Here is a 20,337-nt window from a genome sequence, read left to right on the forward strand (position 1 = left end):
CAAGACTCAGGCGGTAGAGCAGGGTGCCCAGAAAACAGATGGTTGGCAGTCCGATCGTTGCTCCCTCCACCGGGTCGCTGTCGTCGTGTCCTTGGGCAAGACACTTCACCCACCTTGCCTCCAGTGCTGTGCATGTTTGCTGGTGGTTGCCGTAGCTGTGAATTGGCAGCCACGTTTCTGTCAGACTTCCCAGGGCAGCTGTGGCCACAGATGTAGATTATCAAGCTATTCACCACCAGTGTGTGACTGAGGAGTGAATGAATAATGGCTTCACTTCGTTGTGAAGCGCTGTGGGTGCCTTGAAAAGCGTTATATTACGTAATTATCCATTATTACTATTATTATTGTAAAGTCTCATACTGTCTGTCACATTGTTTCATCAGCGTAACATTACTGACACCTAGTGACCAGGGTAAAATACTACATCACATCACAGCCTTCAGTGTGTCTTCTGAATGCCTTATATTTGTCTTTTACTCCATGTAGCCATTTTCAATGCATGAAAATGCTTCATTCAGGCCAGAAAATACATCCGTTTGCTTAAACGGGACATTTATGTTTTGGACTAATCACAGGTCAAATCAACAGTGAGGATTTTGAGTTCATATATTTTGTAAGACCGTGAGAGGGTGAAATTGGAAGCACGAAATGGCGAGGCATTACTTCATATCACGAGACACTCGGTTAACGGGACTCGACAAGACACGAGATTGGGTCCACGAGAACGAGACGGTATGAAAATAGACGACAATATATTACAATCTAATAATAGAATTTCTGCTACACGACACTCTTCTGCACTCTGTGTGTATGCTAGCGGCCCCGCATTCACCCGCCGAGACAAGGCGACTGTGTGACTGACAAAAGGGCTCACCCCGTTCATGCCGTTGTTCTATGGAACAAGGTGCTGAAAACAATGCACAGAGTGAACCCTCAGACGCACATGCGCACTCTTATCAAGTTCATTTTCATTTATTGTGATTGATTCACTCATCTACGGTCGTCCCAGGCCCGGCGCCCACCACATGAGAAATCCTGTCACGTTTCAATCTGGCGAGGTCATGTGACACCCCTGTTATGTTCATGAGCTGCCGTCAAACCTGAAGTAGACAGTCGCGTTGGAGAAGCTCTGTGCTTCTGCAGTTCGGCCTTGGCGGAGGTCATCAGCCACGGGCTTCGGTAACATGCCTGCAGGGGAAAGTTGTGATGAGGAAGTTGATGAAGCAAAGTCGAGTCTGTCCTCAGCCATTGGATTTACTGGCTTTACCTTGGTGGATTGGCTTATACGGAGTATTTACAGTACACCGCTTGATACACCAGGGGGCTTGGAAGCCTGCAATGCTTACTGTACAACAGGCGGTCCGTCTTCTGTTTCTCTTGAAGAAGGTCTTGCGTTCTCTCAGCGACGATGGCCTCCAGATGTTTGCTGTACTTCTCCATCTGCAGTCGGTCAAAGCGTTGGTCGCGACATGAGTGCGCAGCGCGTGCAACACAAAGCGTGCATCGTGACATATTAGGAGAAGGACCGTCACCAGGTTCATCATCATGTCCACGGGGCTGACTTTGTGCGGGTTGATCTTGTCCAGCATCTTCTTCACCTGCTCAAACGTGGGCCTCATGGCGACATTGTGAGACCAGCACCTCTTGATAAGCTGGGAGGTTGGGTGGAGAAAAAAGACTTCAGGATACTTTTGTGATTGCATCACACCTTTATAGGTTCCATGACATCTTTGCACCGCAATGCATGTGCATCACTGTTGTGCACGATGGAACGTACTTATGGATTCATGATGTTATGCATGGTGATGATGTCATGCAGTGTGCGTGTCCAGAGGACGCTTATGGTGGTTTATGTTTCCAGCCTGACTTGACACTTTTGGAGACTAAGACTAAGCGGGGGCCACAAAAAAAAGAAAGAAGAAAAACGAAGCAATGCAACTTTGCCTTTTTGATCAGATATGCTCAGAGGTTATAATAAACATATTTATAGAAATATATATCACTTTATAAATGTAAATCATTTCCAACAAATATTTCTTCTTCAATAATCTTTGGAAATTGTCTTTGTGTAAAATGATGACTTCATTCCCAGAATATTTTCACTTTATCATTTAGAACTTTTCCCCAATCTTATTTTTTCTTTTTCTATAATATTTCAGAAGCTCTACGCTATTAAAATGAGATTTTTCCTTGTAATATTACAAGTTTATTCTCATAAAATTGGGAATTTTTCCCCATAAAATTGTGACTTTTTTTCTCGTTAAATACAACTTTTTTCTCTTAATAGTTTGATTTTATTCTCAGAAAATTACAGCTGTTTTTTCCATTTCTGCTGTTTGTTGTTGGTTGTTTTTTTTTAATTTCCAACTATTTCAACTGTCTTCTAGTCAACCTTCTTGTTGTAATTCTGACTTTATTCGCATAAACGTGCCGTCGGTCAATCGAAAACATCAGCAGGCTGCAAACGGCCTTTTTTGTTTGTCTTGAGCTAAGCTGGCATGATGTTGCTGTTAAAATGTGAGTGTAACGTTAGCACTTTAGCATCACATGCTCGTGTTGGAACGAGCAGACGTTGAGCTGGTGTACCTAATATTACGGCCTGTGAAGGATCATGTGATTAACCAATCCCAAGCCGCTGAGCTACACGGGAGGACACACCTCACAATAGTCTTCTTGACCGGGACAGTCCAAGTCGCTTTTTCCTGCTTTGAGTTCCGGCAGAGGGGGGCGCCACGACATGTCCGTCCTCGCTCCCTCCCCCTGGTCCTGCTGCAAGCAAGGCCGTGAAAGAATGATTCCCAAGGCGAGCCACAGGTCCCGATGCGAAGGGAAGGCCGCCATACTCACTGAGACGAGGTCAGAGCGCGTGGCTATCTCGACCAGGATCATGGCGTAGCTGAGACAAAAGGCCCAAAAGTTGATTGTATCTCAGGTACAACAAACTCCTCCATTATTAGTTGGACAAAAAGTTCTCAGTGACAAGTACACGCCCACACATTCCTGCACCTTTATATATATGAAGTCTTCCCCACATACAGAGATACCTGTACACACGTACATATGCACACTCACAGTACATACGTACTTCCCCACATTACTCACTGAGTTAACCAGGGTGTTATTATGTTGTTGGTTTTATTACAGCGACGGTGATATCAGCAGTATGACTATAGTTTTTTTTTTTTACAATGATGTGCATTACAGTTATTGTCATTCATTACTACTATTATGTGTGACTGTTTCAATGCAGTATTATCATTGTGATCACTATCATCGTTCATCATTTCATTACTACTATTATGTGTGACTGTTTCAATGCAGTATTGTCATTGTGATCACTATCATAGTTCATCATTTCATTACTACTATTATGTGTGACTGTTTCAATGCAGTATTATCATTGTGATCACTATCATAGTTCATCATTTCATTACTACTATTATGTGTGACTGTTTCAATGCAGTATTGTCATTGTGATCACTATCATAGTTCATCATTTCATTACTACTATTATGTGTGACTGTTTCAATGCAGTATTATCATTGTGATCACTATCATAGTTCATCATTTCATTACTACTATTATGTGTGACTGTTTCAATGCAGTATTATCATTGTGATCACTATCATAGTTCATCATTACATGACTACTATTATGTGTGACTGTTTCAATGCAGTATTATCATTGTGATCACTATCATCGTTCATCATTTCATGACTGCTATTATGTGTGACTGTTTCAATGCAGTACTGTCATTGTGATCACTATCATAGTTCATCATTTCATTACTACTATTATGTGTGACTGTTTCAATGCAGTATTATCATTGTGATCACTATCATAGTTCATCATTTCATTACTACTATTATGTGTGACTGTTTCAATGCAGTATTGTCATTGTGATCACTATCATAGTTCATCATTTCATTACTACTATTATGTGTGACTGTTTCAATGCAGTATTATCATTGTGATCACTATCATAGTTCATCATTTCATTACTACTATTATGTGTGACTGTTTCAATGCAGTATTATCATTGTGATCACTATCATCGTTCATCATTTCATGACTGCTATTATGTGTGACTGTTTCAATGCAGTATTATCATTGTGATCACTATCATAGTTCATCATTTCATTACTACTATTATGTGTGACTGTTTCAATGCAGTATTATCATTGTGATCACTATCATAGTTCATCATTTCATTACTACTATTATGTGTGATTGTCATTGACAGCACTGTCACTGTGGTTGTTGATATTATTTTGTCCTCTGTCCATATGTCCTTGTTCGTCTTTATAGTTGTCACAGACATTTATTTGCTAATGTAGTTCTGTATGTTTCTGTTGTTCTGTTCTTGTTGTCACAATTGTTGTTGCTGCTGTTGTCCTTGTCTCTCTGTTGTCTCAAAAGTTGGACAAAAATGCATATTTAAGCAAATTGCATGTACTTTTTGCCTAAATTAAGCATAAAATGTCTAAATGAAGTCAAATACAAATATAAGGCACTCAAAAGACGCATTCAATGACGTTGTGATGATATGTAGTATTCCATACTGGTCACTAGGTGTCAGTCATGTTACACTGATGAGGCAACAGCCACGGCAGGAAGTACTGCACAGAACAGGAAGTTAAAAAAAGAAAAAAGAGAAAAGAAAACAAGGACCTCTCCTAATGCTAACGTGTGTGAGATGTCTTATTTTCTCTTATATTATTACTATATTGGGCAATAGGGGTGTAAAGGTGACTATTGGGGTGTTATTTCATGTCCAGAGAGTTCTAATAATGTTAAACTACGTATTTAGACGGCCATAAAAAGGTTTTGTATGCTGTAACGATGAAGACGCAAGGATACGTAGTATTGTATTGTATTGTATTGTATTGTATTGTATGTACTTTATTTATCCCACAGCGGGGAAATTTACTTGTTACAGCAGCAAGACAAGTAAAGAGAACAGTGTAAAGAAAGCATAGTGTCTACAACATGGTTCAGGTGGTGCAGGTGTTGTAGAGCCTGACAGCGGTCGGTATGAAGGACCTGCGGAACCTCTCCTTCTTACACCGTGGGTGTAACAGTCTGGTGCTGAAGGAGCTGCTCAGGGAAACAACAGTGTCATGTAGCGGGTGAGAGGTGTTGTTCATGATGGATGTCAGCTTAGCCAACATCCTTCTCTCCCCCACTTCCTCCACGGAGTCCAGAGGACCGTCCAGGACAGAGCTAGCTCGCCTGATCAGTCTATTTATCCTGCTCCTGTCCCTGTCCGTGCTGCCCCCTCTCCAGCAGCCCACAGCATAGAAGATGGCTGAGGCCACCACAGAGTCATAAAAGGTCCGTAGAAGAGTCCTGCACACACCAAAGGACCTCAGTCTCCTCAGCAGGTGAAGGCGACTCTGGCCCTTCTTGTAGAGGGCGTGGGTGTTGACGGACCAGTCCAGCTTGTTGTTAAGGTGAACACCCAGGAATTTGTAGCTGTCTACCAACTCTATGTCCGCTCCCTGGATGTTCACCGGTGTAAAGTGAGATGTTTTCCTCTGGAAGTTAATGATCATCTCCTTTGTCTTGCTGGTGTTGAGCTGCAGCTGGTTAAGCTCACTCCAGCTGACAAAGTCCCTGATGACCGTCCTGTATTCCAGATCATTCCCCTCTGAAACACAACCAACGATGGCTGTGTCGTCGGAGAACTTCTGGATGTGACACTGTGTGGAGTTGTGTGTGAAGTCCGAGGTGTAGAGGGTGAAGAGGAAAGGGGAGAGCACCGTACCCTGAGGGGCACCTGTGCTGCAGAGTACCATGTCAGACACACAGTGACGGAGCCTCACATACTGTGGTCTGTTGGTGAGGTAGTCTATAACCCATGCAGTCAGGTGTTGGTCTACTCCCACACTCTCCATCTTCACTCTGAGTAGTGCCGGCTGGATGGTGTTGAAGGCACTGGAGAAGTCAAAAAACATGACCCTCACAGCGCTCCCGCTGTCCTCCAGGTGTAGCAGTGATCTGTGCAGCAGGTAGATCACTGCGTCGTCCACTCCGATCCGAGGCCGGTAAGCAAACTGCAGGGGGTCCAGCTGAGTGCCCACCAGGGGTCGCAGGTGCTGCAGGATAATCCTCTCCATGGTCTTCATCAGGTGAGAGGTCAAGGCAACAGGCCTAAAGTGGTTAGGCTCCTTGGGACGTGGTGTCTTTGGGATCGGGACCACACAGGAGGTCTTCCACAGGGCCGGGACTTTCTCCAGGCTCAGGCTGAGGTTGAACAAGTGCCTGAGAACTCCACAGAGCTGGTCAGCACAGTCCTTGAGGATTCTGGGGCTGATGCCGTCCGGTCCCGGGGCCTTCCTTGCCTTGATCTTCCTCAACTGACTTCTCACCTGATCATCAGTTATGGAGAGGGGAGTAGAGGATGGCTGGGATGGGGATGTGGGGGTGAAGAGTGGTGAGTTGGTAGGGGAGGGAGGGAGGGCAGACTCAAATCTGTTAAAAAACAGATTGAGTTCATCTGCCCAGATCTTGTCCCCACTGGCTTGGTCTCTCCCCACTCCTTTACCATGGCCTGTGATGGTCTGCAGGCCTCTCCAGACTTCCCTGGCATTATTCTCCTCCAGCCGCTTCTCCAGTTTCCTCCTGTAGCAGTCCTTCCCCTTCCTGATCTTGTGCCGGAGTTCCCTCTGGACTCTGCATAACTCCTCCTTGTCCCCCGAGTTGAAGACCCTCTTCTTCTTGTTCAGCAGGGCCTTAATCTCGGAGGTCACCCAGGGTTTGTTGTTGGGAAAACACCGCACCAACTTGGAGGGCACAGTGTTCTCCACACAGAAGTTTATATAGTCTGTGATGCAGTGCGTCATGCTGTCAACGTCACTGCCATGGGGACTACAGAGCACTTCCCAGTCTGTTGTCTGGAAGCAGTCTCTTAGCCTAGCACTGCTCTCCTCAGACCACTGCTTCACAGGCCTCTTCACAGGGGGTTGTCTATTCACTACTGGAGTGTAGTCTGTGACGAGATGGACGAGGTTGTGATCAGAACGACCCAGCGGGGGGAGGGGGGATGAGGTGTATGCATCCTTGATGTTTGCATACAGGAGGTCCAAAGTTTTATTGTCTCTAGTGTGGCATCTGACATACTGGGTGAAGGTGGGAAGAGCAGAGGACAGGGAAGCATGATTGAAGTCACCGGAGATGAGGAGGAGGGATTGGGGGTGCTGGTTCTGAAGTTTAGAGACGATGGTGTGGATCTGCTCTATAGCTGCAGCAGCGACCGCTGAGGGGGGGATGTACACAGTCATAGCAATAACATGTGAAAACTCCCTCGGAAGGTAGTATGGCCGCATGCTAACCGCTAACAGTTCCACGTCTCTGGTGCACAGTTGCTCCTTCACACAGATGTGTCCCGGGTGGCACCATCTATCATTCACAAACACAGCGATTCCCCCTCCCTTCTTCTTACCGCTCTCCGTTGCATTCCTGTCCGCTCGTACCAGCTGGAATCCGTCCAGTGTGACGTGTGAATCCGGAGAAAGTTCACTCAGCCACGTCTCCGTGAAGCACATAAGGCTGCATTCCCGGTACTCCCTCTGCAGTCGGATCAGCGACGTTAGCTCTTCCATCTTGTTGGGGAGAGATCTTACGTTCCCCATGATGACAGACGGTAGACATGGCTTGTACCGTCTCTTCCGCTTCTTGCACTTCACTCCCGACCTGCATCCTCTTCTGCTCCTCCGCAGCTCCTTGGGGATCTCCGGCCTCTCCGCGCAGAGAGGGGATGTGTGGCACAGGGCTAACAGCTGATCCCGGGTGTAAACAATTGAGCCTTGGTTGAATGGGGAGCCGTGGCTGAAGAGGTTTCCCACAGTTGAACTGAAAAGTTCAAAGAGCATCAAGGCGCAGACTAAAAAAGTAACAATATTAACCTCCATAGCTGCACACTCGACCAAATGCGACCAAAAGAAAAAGTAAGAAGAAGACTAAAATACTCTAAAAACACTAAAAGGTGGAAGAAAAGTACAGAGCTGCTGTAACTGGCAGCCACTCACACGGCGCCATTTTGAAAGTATTCTACAATGGTCACTAGGTGTCAGTCATGTTACATTGATGAGCCAATAGCCACCGCAGGAAGTCCTGTACAGAACAGGAAGTAAAAAACAGAACAACAAGGAACTCTCCCAGTGCTAACATGTGTCAGTCTATATTATGTCTTATTTTCTCTTATGATGTCTACTATATTGGGTAATAGGAGTGTAAATGTGACTATAGGGGTGTTATTTCCTGTCTAGAGGGCTCTAATGATGTTAAAAAGTGTACATAGATATACTGTATACGTATACTATAGTGTAGTATAGCTGTTGCATAGTGTAAATGAAGCATGTAGACTGTGTGGTTATTTACATTTGATGCTGATTGCTGTATTTATTACTATTATTATTATTTATTGACTTATTTACAGGATTTGTATTTTTATATTCATTTGTTAAGCATGTCAATTGGGTGCTGTATTATCTCATAAAGCGCTGGTTTTGGTGGCTTTGCTTTAGAAGCGTATTTCTACTCCAAACGTGGGTCAAACTGAGCACCCACTTTGACTTTAGAGGTTCCACCGCAAACTGAAAGGCAGGAAAATGCAGCGTCTGTGTTGAAAACCAACCTGTAGATGTCTGCTGCCGCCGTCACGGTCACGCTGCTTCCCATGAAGACCTCTGGAGCGCAGTAGATGTGGTTTATGTCCCTACAGGTGAGCCCATTACTGACAGCATCAATGTCCTCCTTTCTGTACAGCGTGAGGCCGTAATCTATGAAATTCAACCAAACAACGCTGATTAAGTATGGTAGCACATCCTCACTTTTTAAAGGCTGGCACACACGGAATAAAGACACAAGAAATCCCTCGCCACTTTGCTCTTTGAATTTGGTGGCATCACTGGCACGGCTTTTCAAAAAATATGTTAATAATAAATCATCGCTGTTTCGTGGTTGAATGCGGCCTGGTGTTAAGCAAATTAGATGCATTTTCAGCCTAAATGAAGCAGTTTTAAGCATTAAAATAGCTAAATGAGGTCAAATACAAATATAAGGCATTCAGAAGAAAGACGTGATGAAATGTAGCATTCTACACTGGTCACTAGGGGTCTCTAATGTTACACTGATGACACAATGGCCACTGCAGGAAGTACTGGAACAACAACAAGGAACTCTCCCAATGCTAACATGTGCGAGCCTATATCATGTCTTATTTCTGTCTTATTATGTCTACAGTACTGGGTAATAGGAGTGTAAAGGTGACTATAGGGGTGTTATTTCATGTAAACAACAAGGCCCTCTCCCAATGCTAACATGTGTGAGGTGTTATTTCTGTCTTATATGTCTTATTATGTCTACTATATTGGGTAATAGGAGTGTAAAGGTGACTATAGGGGTGTTATTTCATGCCGAGAGGGCTCTAATAATGTTAATAAGTGTATGTAAACAGGTTCTCTATGTTTTATAGGTCTTATTTTCTCTTATTATGTCTACTCTATTGGGTAAGAAGGGCGTAAAGGTGACTATAGGGGTGTTACTTTGTGTCTAGAGGGCTCTAACAATATTAAAAGGCACATTTAGAAGGTCGTAAATGGGTTTTCTATGCTCTAACTACAACAATATTTGATTTACAAATAAGGAATGGTACTCATCAGTCGGGTCTGGAGCCAATTAACCGAAATAAACGAGGGACTGCTGTGTGCTCAAAGTTTTACAATAAATAGACAAATGCTCAGTGCCTTCCGAAGTCAGTTGCGACGTGCACAAGATGTTTTGCTTGATGGCGACCATGTTTTTCAACCAACCTTGTTCAAATTTGAGACACGCGTGTGTGTCAGTCGCCTAAAGTTACCTGGGGGGTGGTTGCATGGGAACTTTCAAGTCAATCAGACCAACGGGGGTTTAATAAGAGCGCCGCCGGCAACACAGTAGGTGTGCACGAGTCATAGCGTTGGATCACACCTGAGATTTTGCACACCCAGCGATCATCAATCACGCAGTTCCTGGAGTGGAGCCTCCCATGAAACATCTTGTGTTGATGCAGGTAGGACATCCCACGGGCAACATCAGTAGCGAAGGACAGTCTGCGTGGCGTTTACATTTGCCCGACGTTACAGAATGACGTCTACTAGAAGAGCTGCAGGAAAAAAGAAAAAGCTCCCCCACCTGAAACCCCAGTTGATTGGAATGTCATCGTTGAGGAGGACATCAGACAGGCTTCCTTTGGGGCAGTGCTCTGTGATGATGCTCACATAGGGAACCTCGATGGAACCCCCGATGAACTTACAAATGTTGGGGTGGTCCAGCTGCCTGCGAGGGACATCAGCATCAAGCTACTGTCCAGTAAAACTAAAGAAATACTTGACGTGTCACATGGTATCTCCCCTCACCTGACCTCCTTCACTTCCTTCCTGATGCTCTTAGAGAGAGTGAAGTGTTTCTTTTGGACGTGTTTGACGGCCACGGTTCTCCCATCGCTGTAAGAACATTGAACAGGATGACCAAGCAGGACCACACGGCAGGCGTTTGTTTATCATCGGGACCATGCACACGTTGCATTCAAGGTACCACACTCTTTCTCGTGACACAGACGCTCGTGATTCAAATGCAGAAACGGCAAATCCGTTTCTCTACCGCATGGCTTCTTGACAAAACATGGCAAGTCAAAGATCCTCTATGACCAAGCCAGTGGGGACAAGATGTGGGCAGATGAACTCAGTCTGTTTTTCAACAGATTTGAGTCTGCCCCTCCTCCCTCCTCTACCTCTCCTGCCCCCTCTTCACACCTTCCCGGGACAGCCCCTCTTCCCCCTCCACTCTTCAGCCTGCCACCCTCAACCCCCACCAGCCCACTCTTCCCCCCCTCATCACTTCACCACTCCCCTCTCAACCCCCCCGAGACTCTCACCACTCTTCACCCCCACATCCCCATCCCAGCCATGCTCTACCCCCCTCTCCATAACTGATGATCAGGTGAGGAGTCAGCTGAAGAAGATCAAGGCAAGGTAGGCCCCGGGACCGGACGGCATCAGCCCTAGAATCCTCAAGGACTGTGCTGACCAGCCCTGTGGAGTGTTCTGGCACTTGTTCAATCTCAGCCTGAGCCTGGAGAAAGTCCCGGCCCTGTGGAAGACCTCCTGTGTGGTCCCGATACCAAAGACACCGCGTCCCAAGGAGCCTAACCACTTCAGGACTGTTGCCTTGACCTCTCACCTGATGAAGACCATGGAGAGGATTATCCTGCAGCACCTGCGACCCCTGGTGGGCACTCAGCTGGACCCCCTGCAGTTTGCTTACCGGCCTCGGATCGGAGTGGACGACGCAGTGATCTACCTGCTGCACAGATCACTGCTACACCTGGAGGACAGCGGGAGCGCTGTGAGGGTCATGTTTTTTGACTTCTCCAGTGCCTTTAACACCATCCAGCCGTCACTACTCAGAGTGAAGATGGAGAGTGTGGGAGTAGACCAACACCTGACTGCATGGGTTATAGACTACCTCACCAACAGACCACAGTATGTGAGGCTCCGTGTGTCTGTCCGTGTGTGCTCCGTCCGTGTGTCTGACATGGTACTCTGCAGCACAGGTGCCCCTCAGGGTACGGTGCTCTCCCCTTTCCTCTTCACCCTCTACACCTCGGACTTCACACACAACTCCACACAGTGTCACATCCAGAAGTTCTCCGATGACACAGCCATTGTGGGTTGTGTTTCAGAGGGGAATGATCTGGAATACAGGACGGTCATCAGGGACTTTGTCAGCTGGAGTGAGCTTAACCAGCTGCAACTCAACACCAGCAAGACAAAGGAGATGATCATTAACTTCCAGAGGAAAACATCTCACTTCACACCGGTGAACATCCAAGGAGCGGACATAGAGTTGGTAGACAGCTACAAATTCCTGGGTGTTCACCTTAACAACAAACTGGACTGGTCCGTCAACACCCACGCCCTCTACAAGAAGGGCCAGAGTCGCCTCCACCTGCTGAGGAGACTGAAGTCCTTTGAGGTGTGCAGGACTCTCTTACGGACCTTCTATGACTCTGTGGTGGCCTCAGCCATCTTCTATGCTGTGGGCTGCTGGAGAGGGGGCAGCACGGACAGGGACAGGAGCAGGATCAATAGGCTGATCAGGAGAGCGAGCTCTGTCCTGGACGGTCCTCTGGACTACGTGGAGGAAGTGGGGGAGAGAAGGATGTTGGCTAAGCTGACATCCATCATGGACAACACCCCTCACCCGCTACATGACACTGTGGGTTCCCTTAGCAGCTCCTTCAGCAGCAGACTGTTACACCCACGGTGTAAGAAGGAGAGTGCTCTGCTGTGTTTAAGGACCTACCACAAAACTACAGTCAAGGATCCTCCAAACTGACAGTGCTCTTTTGCTTGAAAGGACCTACTGCACAAACACTAGTCAAAGATCCTCTATAATGACAGGAGTGCTCTGCTGTTTTCAGGAATCTACTGCAAAAATGCCAGTCAAAGATCCTTCATGTACGGTAGCAGGAGCACTATGCTGTTTTTAAGGCCCTGCTGGGAAAAAAAGCACTACTCAAAGATCATCTAAATGACAGGAGCGCTCTTATTTTGAAGGACCTACTGCAAAAATGTCGGTCCAAGATCTTTGACAGTCCTATAGCATGAGCGCTCTGCTGTTTTTAAGGACTTACTGCAAAAATGCCAGTCAAAGATTCTCTATACTGTATAGACAGAGTGGCCTGCTGTGCTTAAGGACCTACTACGAAAATTATAGTCAAAGATCCTCTACAGTGACAGGAGCGCTCAGCTGTTTTTAGGAATCTACTACAAAAAAGCCAGTCAAAGATCCCCCCTATAGCAGGAGCATCATGTTTTGAAGGACTGACTGCAAAAACGCTAGACAAAGATCCTCTATGATGACAGGAGTACTTATAAGGTCTTACTGCAACAATGCTGGTCAAAGATCCTCTATTGCGGGAGTGCTCTGCTCAGCTCTTACTAGATGCCAGGCTGGATGAAGGTGTGTTGTACTTGTGATGAAGTCTTACTAGATGCCAGGCCGGATGAAGCCCTGCTTGAAGAAGGCGTTGACGCCAGTGCACAGGGTGATGTCTGTCAGCTGACTGACGTTGGAGGTACTCTTCCCATGCGGGGGGCTGTTGGCACTGCCATAGTCTGTACCACACAGTCTGCCTGCAGCATCAACATGATTACCACACCAAGCACACAATGCATTTCTGAAACTTCCTCTTCTTTTTTTTTTACCAAATATTAAATTCTTGTAGTTAATGATCCAGCTTTCATCCCAGAACATCTTCTGCTTCTGGTACTGGAGCCACTGCAGGGACGGAAGGAAGTTCGGATAAACATTTACACATGTGTGTGTGTGTGTTTCACACACTCACCACCATGGTCAGGATGAAGCCGGCGCTGAAAAGAGCGACAGGAAGGCCGATGGACACCTTGATGGCGTTGGACATGGGACAGATGCCGCAGTCTGCAGGACAGTTGAGACAGTTCTCCTCCGCCTCGCAGACGTCATCGCCGCACACTGAAGATGAGCAGAGGTGCAGACGCCAGTTATGCGTTCATTAGACTTCATTCACCTAAGCACATCAGGATGCGGAACAAAACTAAAATAAAGCTGTCCTTTGCAGAAAATGAGGTTGGGGAAAAGGTTACAATATTATGGGAATGGGGGGGGGGGGGGGGGGGGGGGGGGGGGGGAGTCAGAATATGAAAAGACAATTTAGGAAGATTATTTTAGAAGAAAGTTTAAATATTTGGGAAATGTAAAAAGGATGATACTAATGATTGATATTAATAATAAGGGTTCCTGGCACAAGCGGGGGTTCCTAGCCAAGTGACCCGTTTTCCACTCTGTTGGTCAAGTATGATGTTACCATGGTTACGCCCATAGTAGAAATAGCACACCACCTCCAACCAACCATGCTGCTGTGCTTTGCTTTGCAGGCCCATAATTCCACACAATCGGTATGAATAAGTCCTGGCAAGTAAGTAGTATTAGTTACGTACTAGTTAGTAGTAGTAGTAGTAGTTAGTGTACTGCAGGCTGACCTTGAGCGCTGACAACCAGCACTTTGGATTCCAAAGCTGCATGCATTTTTCCAATTTTGACATGAGCGATGACCGACGTGACTCCCACATGGATCAGCACCACCTGGATGGAAGAGCGCCACAGACACGTCCGCTGACACCCACGATGTATCCCACCAGACATGATGGCAACATATGCTAAACTACCTGAGACAAAGCAAGACTAATAATAGATCATATGCTATCAATGAACCACAGCTACCCAGTGCCAGCAGCACTCGTGCAGCTTCAAACCACAAGCTGTGCAGTGACTATTCTAAACTAAATCTAAGGTTCAATTGTATCGTTTTGTCCTTGAGATGTGCAAAATCATTCATTGATCTTAAAACATTTCAAGTATCAGTATCAGAGATTTACTTTACTGCATTTACTCGGCCATGGATCGACACCAAAACCACCCGCTTGACTTCCTGCGAGTGGTTTTCTCCATGTCAAGCCTTGATAACGTGTGCATTTCGTGGTGTTTCCCGTCAGCGGTGGTGTCATGACACACGTGTGGCGAAAACGCCTTAAGCACGTTCAAAACTGCGCTTTGAGCCCACAAAGCACGGCGCTTGCTAAGCACGCACGAAGTGCTCGTTCACGTGGGATCATCGCCTCCACAAATGATTCAGAGAAACGCCGTTCACCTTTGACGTCCAATATGTCTGACTCATCCTGCCGGCTTTGGACACGGTGTGCGTGACGATTTTGCCGTCGTCAGGAATCCACGGGCCACAGATGCCGCCTTGTTTCTGTAAAAAGTTAATCGGATTACTCGATGGAAATGGAACATTTGACTCACTTTGTTGGGAGTCACTTGTGGCCAACTCTGAACGTACATCACCTGGTCCACGGGGGGCACAGCAGCTGCACAGAAATGTAAAAAATACAACAAACATCTTGTGCAAATGTACTCAAGTGAAGGGTAAAACTGATTTCTTCTCTAGTGGTGACAGTGAAAGTAAACAAGTGAGCACAAAATACACTCCAGAAAAAAAAACCCTGCCGCTGAAAAACTGAAGACTGGGGGGTCCACTTCTGCTAATATTCTTCACTCGTTGTTGTCCACCTGTGAGGACTTTGACTTGGACTGTTCATTCTGCAGCGGTAACGTGCTGGTGTGTCTTGACGAGAAAGACAATCAACCCTTCAACGGGTTCCACTGGGCTGCATTTAGGATCAAACCAATGCAAACAAAGTCCAAATATTTAAACAATCGAATATTACAAATATATAGAAATATATTATATTTAAATAAACAAATATTCTTAAAAATTTTAAAATAAATTTAGTATTTTAATGTTATTATTTTGTATTTAATCCATTGAATAAAAAATATTTTAAAATAAAATATATTAAGAAAATATTAAAGCCAGTAAAGAAAATGGATGAATAATATTTTTTACATAAATAGTAATACAAATAAAACATTATTTTAGAAATGATAAGAATATATTTAAGAAAAAAAACTGTCGGCATCTCAACTCAACTCCTGCCTAGGTTTTGCAAATGTTAATGAGGACAAAAGGAGGTGCAGTCAGTGCAGTTGAGTGTGAGGCGATGAGGGTGATGAAGGTGATGACGGTGATGAAGGTGATGTGATGTGCAACACCGACCATGAGGCCCAGAGGACAGGAGTGGATGTTGGCGTGATAGATGCAGCAGTTGATTTCGTTGGCGTTGTTCCAGTTGGATGGACACTCGTGCTCGTCACAAAACCTCTTGGCCTCCGCAGCGTCACTGGGGGGGGGCAAAGAACGCTACAAAGATGAGTCATTTGGCACCAATGTGCTGTAGGTGCGCTACACACCGATAGCCTTGTCATGATCATGTGTCATGTATCATCTATTTGCACCACTCCGTATCATGATCACGTGTCATGTATCATCTATTTGCACCACTCCGTATCATGATCACGTGGCATGTATCATCTATTTGCACCACTCCGTATCATGATCACGTGTCATGTATCATCTATTTGCACCACTCCGTATCATGATCACGTGGCATGTATCATCTATTTGCACCACTCCGTATCATGATCACTTGTCATGTATCATCTATTTGCACCACTCCGTATCATGATCACGTGTCATGTATCATCTATTTGCACCACTCCATATCATGATCACTTGTCATGTATCATCTATTTGCACCACTCCATATCATGATCACGTGTCATGTATCATCTATTTGCACCACTCCGTATCATGATCACGTGTCATGTATCATCTATTTGCACCACTCCATATCATGATCACGTGTCATGTATCATCCGTATCACATTTCCCATACATGTTAGCACATTTGGAAACTGTTTCCTATGGGAAAACCCAAGCAGTGGGGTTGTGTTGTATGTGTATGTGTGCGTGCGTGCGTGCGTGCGTGTGCGCGCGTATGTGAACAATGTGGGCGTGGCAGACGTTTAAGATTGCAGGTGATTACGTAAGACGCTCACCTGAACTGGAAAATCTTGTTGCTGACGGCGTAGTCGTAGAAGGAATCTGAAGCGGTGACGGTGTACGAGACGTTGAACTCCTCGCCGTTGGTGACTTTCTCCGGAGGCCGCTGCACCCAAGCCATCTCCAGCCCTGACGCCCCCACAGCAACATTAAAAGACGAAAAAATAACAAAGATTAATTGATTTCATTTGCGCTTTTCCACTTTTATTGACCCTTACATTGCAGTCACTTACCGTAATAATCAATCTATTGAGACAAGTAGAAGCAGAAATACGTCTTCAAAATGGTTCAACCCCCGTTGAACGTTACGCGTATTACTTCATACTTGCTGCAGTAACCTTTATTATATTTGAAAACGTACGACCACTGAAAACATTGCTTGGCATTATCGTACCTGAATGATTAGGAATCATTTATTCATTACATTTGGTTAACTTAACAAAAAAAGTCTACAGCCATTTTTTTAAATTAAGACTTTAAATAATGATTAAACATAATAATTTAAGAATTAATTTTTATTTAAAAGGGTCCTAAATATCAACGTTCTTCTGCATGTGACCCTTGGGGGAGGGAAAAAAACAACAACCCTAAAGTCCGTCAAATAAAACACATCATGAAATAATAAAAACAATCTATTTAACCAGATAATACTATGAATTAATTGAAATGTACTCAATGAATTAAACATAGAAAATTGAAGTTTTTCCACCGAAAAAGACAACATTTCCCTGGTCGCTAACGTCAAGGTTTCCCATTGCTGCTGTCATCAAAACTTCAACGCAATGAAAGGTCAACATACCACCGCAGCTAATCATGTTGTAATCATTGGGGTTGTTGATTGGCCAGCAGTCGTACTCGGTGTTGTCCAAGTCATGCCAGCAAGCTACGCCCTGCTGATGGGAAAGAAACAACGCTAACAAATAGTGAGGGAAGTCAGCTTATCTAAGCTAACACAGACATGAACAGCCCACGTTTTCATCGTAGGTCCTGTTAGGAATGGAATATTTTCCTAGCGCAAATATGCTGCAGTGCTCATTTAAAACAGAGCGGAACATATTCCATTCCAAACAGATGCTTGTAACCAAGTGAGGCGGACCGAAGAGCTGTTGAAGGGTCTCAGGGACCAAAAAAGAGGCTTCATGAGAAAGAAGAGTCCTCGCTGACGTTGCGTAGAATCTTGGATGAGAAGCTCAACCAGATGACTGAAGAAGGGTCGTGACCATGACAACAAAGGAGTGTCTCACGAGGAAGTACAGTAAGATCCCGCAGTGGCTGAGCTATTCTCCGAATGCTATTAAAAACCCGTGGAGGGTGCTTCAACTTTCTGTTGCCAAGCAACAGCCTTGAAAGATTTGGAGTGTATCTGTACTGCTCAGTGGCCTTTAAAACCATCTTCAGATCATTCATAACCTCTTCAATGTTGTTTTTCCTGGATTGGTTGTTATTCTGTCTATGTTACAAAAAAACTACCAGAAACAAAAAAAATAAGCAGAGGATGAAGTACTTCTTTCCTCTACCTTAAGTACACAACGTGTGTATTTCCAGGCCTTCTGGGGTGGGCGATACTGAACGTTATTTACTCTAAATGCAGTATTGTCGATATCGATACCCATACTTTTGGCTTGAAAATGTTTCAAGATCATTGAATCATTGTGTGATTTTGCCTCGGTCCAAATATGTCAATATTTGATCACGATCAACAAAACAAGAAAAAAACATAGAAGAGAACTGAAAAGTATCAATCTTGGCTCCCTCGCTAAATGTACTGCAAAAAAGCTGGCTGAGGATGATCCTTAAAGCCGAGTACATGCAACATGCAAACCCCCGAGCTTTAACATCACAAAGTCCACAATCGGCTGATTTGGTACATTTTCAAGCAGCTAAAATGATGCTAACAATAATACCATACCTTTCTATCCGAGAGGTGAAATATGATCCGAGGGAGTAAGTCGTCAACGTGAAACACTAACAGCTTCGTGGGAGCAGCGCTACAAAGCCACAGCATCTCAGGACGACAGAAGGAACTCAAACTACCGTGAGCGTCGAGATGAGCCAGTTCAAGAAACGATACCAGCAGCTGATGTTTGCTCAATACAAGGAAGAAGAGTCTTGAAACTGTTTTCTTTTGTTTGTCTCTATTGATTATTGACTTTTTTATTACGCCATTTAGATTTCTATTTATTAAGAAATAACATCACCATATTGTTACATGGCCTTATCGCTCTTCTGTGTATTTAAGAAATCAAATCAGATATACAGGAAGTGAATAAATGTACTGCAACCGATGTGGAACGGGTGGGGGTGTAGGATTAAATAAGCTTTGCTTCTTCCTACTCCTTTGGACATGTGCAAGTGTGAGCTGCACTGTGTGACGTGTTCCGCTGTAACTTGCATGCACGATCATCACCATGCTGGTATCGTTTCAATACTGATTACTACGTGTGGTGTCGATACCATTGCTATGCACACTCGTGATCCACCCACCCCAAGCTGATTTTGATTTCCAAGTATTAAAATGGTCAGCTTGGCTCCTTTTTAAAACATCGACGGAGGCCAGGACAGTAAAGGCTGCGATAGAGGTCGGTCACCGCACGCCACACCTGGTCCTGGCAAGGTCATAAGGGCAAGCAGGGCAGATGCCCTCAGCAAACACCTGATTGCAAATATTGTTTATGAGACATGGAACGAGAGAACTCACCAGAAGGAAGAGCAGGTAGAAGAAGAATGCTCTCCACACGGCCATCACCAGTCTGGAACGTCTCTGTGGAACGTCTGAGACCATGACCTAACGTGTGCGTGTGTGTGACCTTGTCCACCAGCACCCACCTCTTCTGTGCCCCCCAATTGTCCAATCAGAAGAAGTGGCCCTCCAATCAACGCTCATCAAGTTACAAAAGGAGTGTTTGTGTGAGCCTCTTTTGCTAAAATGCTCCCAAATGATTGGCTTTCATCACAACCGACAACTGCATTGATGGTATTTATCCCGCCCTCTTCAGTCTGGCAGCTATTCCTGTCACAGCGCCCGGCGACGGTGGTGAGGATGAGGTTAAGCGTCTTTCTTTCCATCGGTGGTTGTTAATGTTGCTACACTGTCAACAATACAGAACTGTAACACCTCATTTATGGCGTCTAGTTGGTTCCACATCCAGACGCCATAAGCAGGGTCCTTACATTTACAATGTGTTCATCAAATATTTCAATTTAATTATTTTAAATTCAAAAAATATCTCATTTGGTTTATAAGCTGTGCCCGTGAAACAAAGCCAGGCCGGGTTTGATGCGCATCCCCACCCCCACCAGCTACTTGGTACAAGACAGCACATTCACAAGGCAGCCCTGACAAGGCGCACCTGTCAAGTGAAAAGCATCCCAGGTGACTACAGGCCCCTCATGAAGGTCATTGAGAGCACCAAGAACACCAAGGACTTGCAGCGCGACTACTCTGCGACTGCCTTGGCTTGCATTGTCCGCCCCCCACATTCATACCACGCTGAAAATGGCGACAGATGAGACAAATGTTGGACATTTCAATAAAATTCTAATTAAAAAAGGCAAGGCAATTTATTTTTTTCTATCAAAAACGTTTCGAACCGTAACACAAACGTATCAAGCCGTGAATTTTGTGCATCGTTGCACCCCTCCATACTACACCATAGTATATACAGTACAGTATATAATATACTTGTAGTCTAACATGATTAGAGCCCTCTAGACATGAGATAACACCCCTATAGTCACCTTTACATTCACATTACCCAATATAGTAGAAGAAATACAGGTATATACTC

General features: G+C 45.0%; 1 protein-coding gene across 9 annotated transcripts in view; it reads right to left on the reverse strand.

Annotated features, from left to right (window-relative positions):
* The window catches only part of LOC129188523 (atrial natriuretic peptide receptor 2-like), a 28,769-nt gene extending 9,386 nt beyond the window's left edge, over window positions 1-19,383 (reverse strand). For 2 of the 9 annotated variants that reach the window (XM_054789190.1, XM_054789181.1), the window contains exons 1-18: window positions 18,459-18,564; window positions 17,349-17,442; window positions 16,546-16,678; window positions 15,704-15,827; window positions 14,735-14,839; window positions 14,067-14,169; window positions 13,394-13,539; window positions 13,254-13,326; window positions 13,037-13,181; window positions 10,401-10,487; window positions 10,177-10,320; window positions 9,973-10,094; window positions 8,639-8,783; window positions 2,848-2,896; window positions 2,659-2,769; window positions 1,533-1,652; window positions 1,347-1,440; window positions 1,101-1,188 (exon numbers count right to left, since the gene is read on the reverse strand). In XM_054789190.1, the coding sequence (XP_054645165.1) occupies window positions 1,101-1,188; window positions 1,347-1,440; window positions 1,533-1,652; window positions 2,659-2,769; window positions 2,848-2,896; window positions 8,639-8,783; window positions 9,973-10,094; window positions 10,177-10,320; window positions 10,401-10,487; window positions 13,037-13,181; window positions 13,254-13,326; window positions 13,394-13,539; window positions 14,067-14,169; window positions 14,735-14,839; window positions 15,704-15,827; window positions 16,546-16,678; window positions 17,349-17,442; window positions 18,459-18,554 (1,979 nt within the window). In that variant the 5' untranslated portion in view covers window positions 18,555-18,564. Of the gene's footprint in view, window positions 1-1,100; window positions 1,189-1,346; window positions 1,441-1,532; window positions 1,653-2,658; window positions 2,770-2,847; window positions 2,897-8,638; window positions 8,784-9,972; window positions 10,095-10,176; window positions 10,321-10,400; window positions 10,488-13,036; window positions 13,182-13,253; window positions 13,327-13,393; window positions 13,540-14,066; window positions 14,253-14,734; window positions 15,582-15,703; window positions 15,828-16,545; window positions 16,710-17,348; window positions 17,443-17,645; window positions 17,780-18,458; window positions 18,565-19,247 lie in introns of those variants that run through there. The other 7 variants (XM_054789183.1, XM_054789182.1, XM_054789184.1 and 4 more) reach the window with 7 other exon arrangements.
* Between the last annotated feature and the right edge of the window lie 954 nt (window positions 19,384-20,337).

Source organism: Dunckerocampus dactyliophorus, chromosome 10 (assembly GCF_027744805.1).
Source record: "Dunckerocampus dactyliophorus isolate RoL2022-P2 chromosome 10, RoL_Ddac_1.1, whole genome shotgun sequence".
In the NCBI taxonomy this organism is placed as follows: domain Eukaryota; kingdom Metazoa; phylum Chordata; class Actinopteri; order Syngnathiformes; family Syngnathidae; genus Dunckerocampus; species Dunckerocampus dactyliophorus.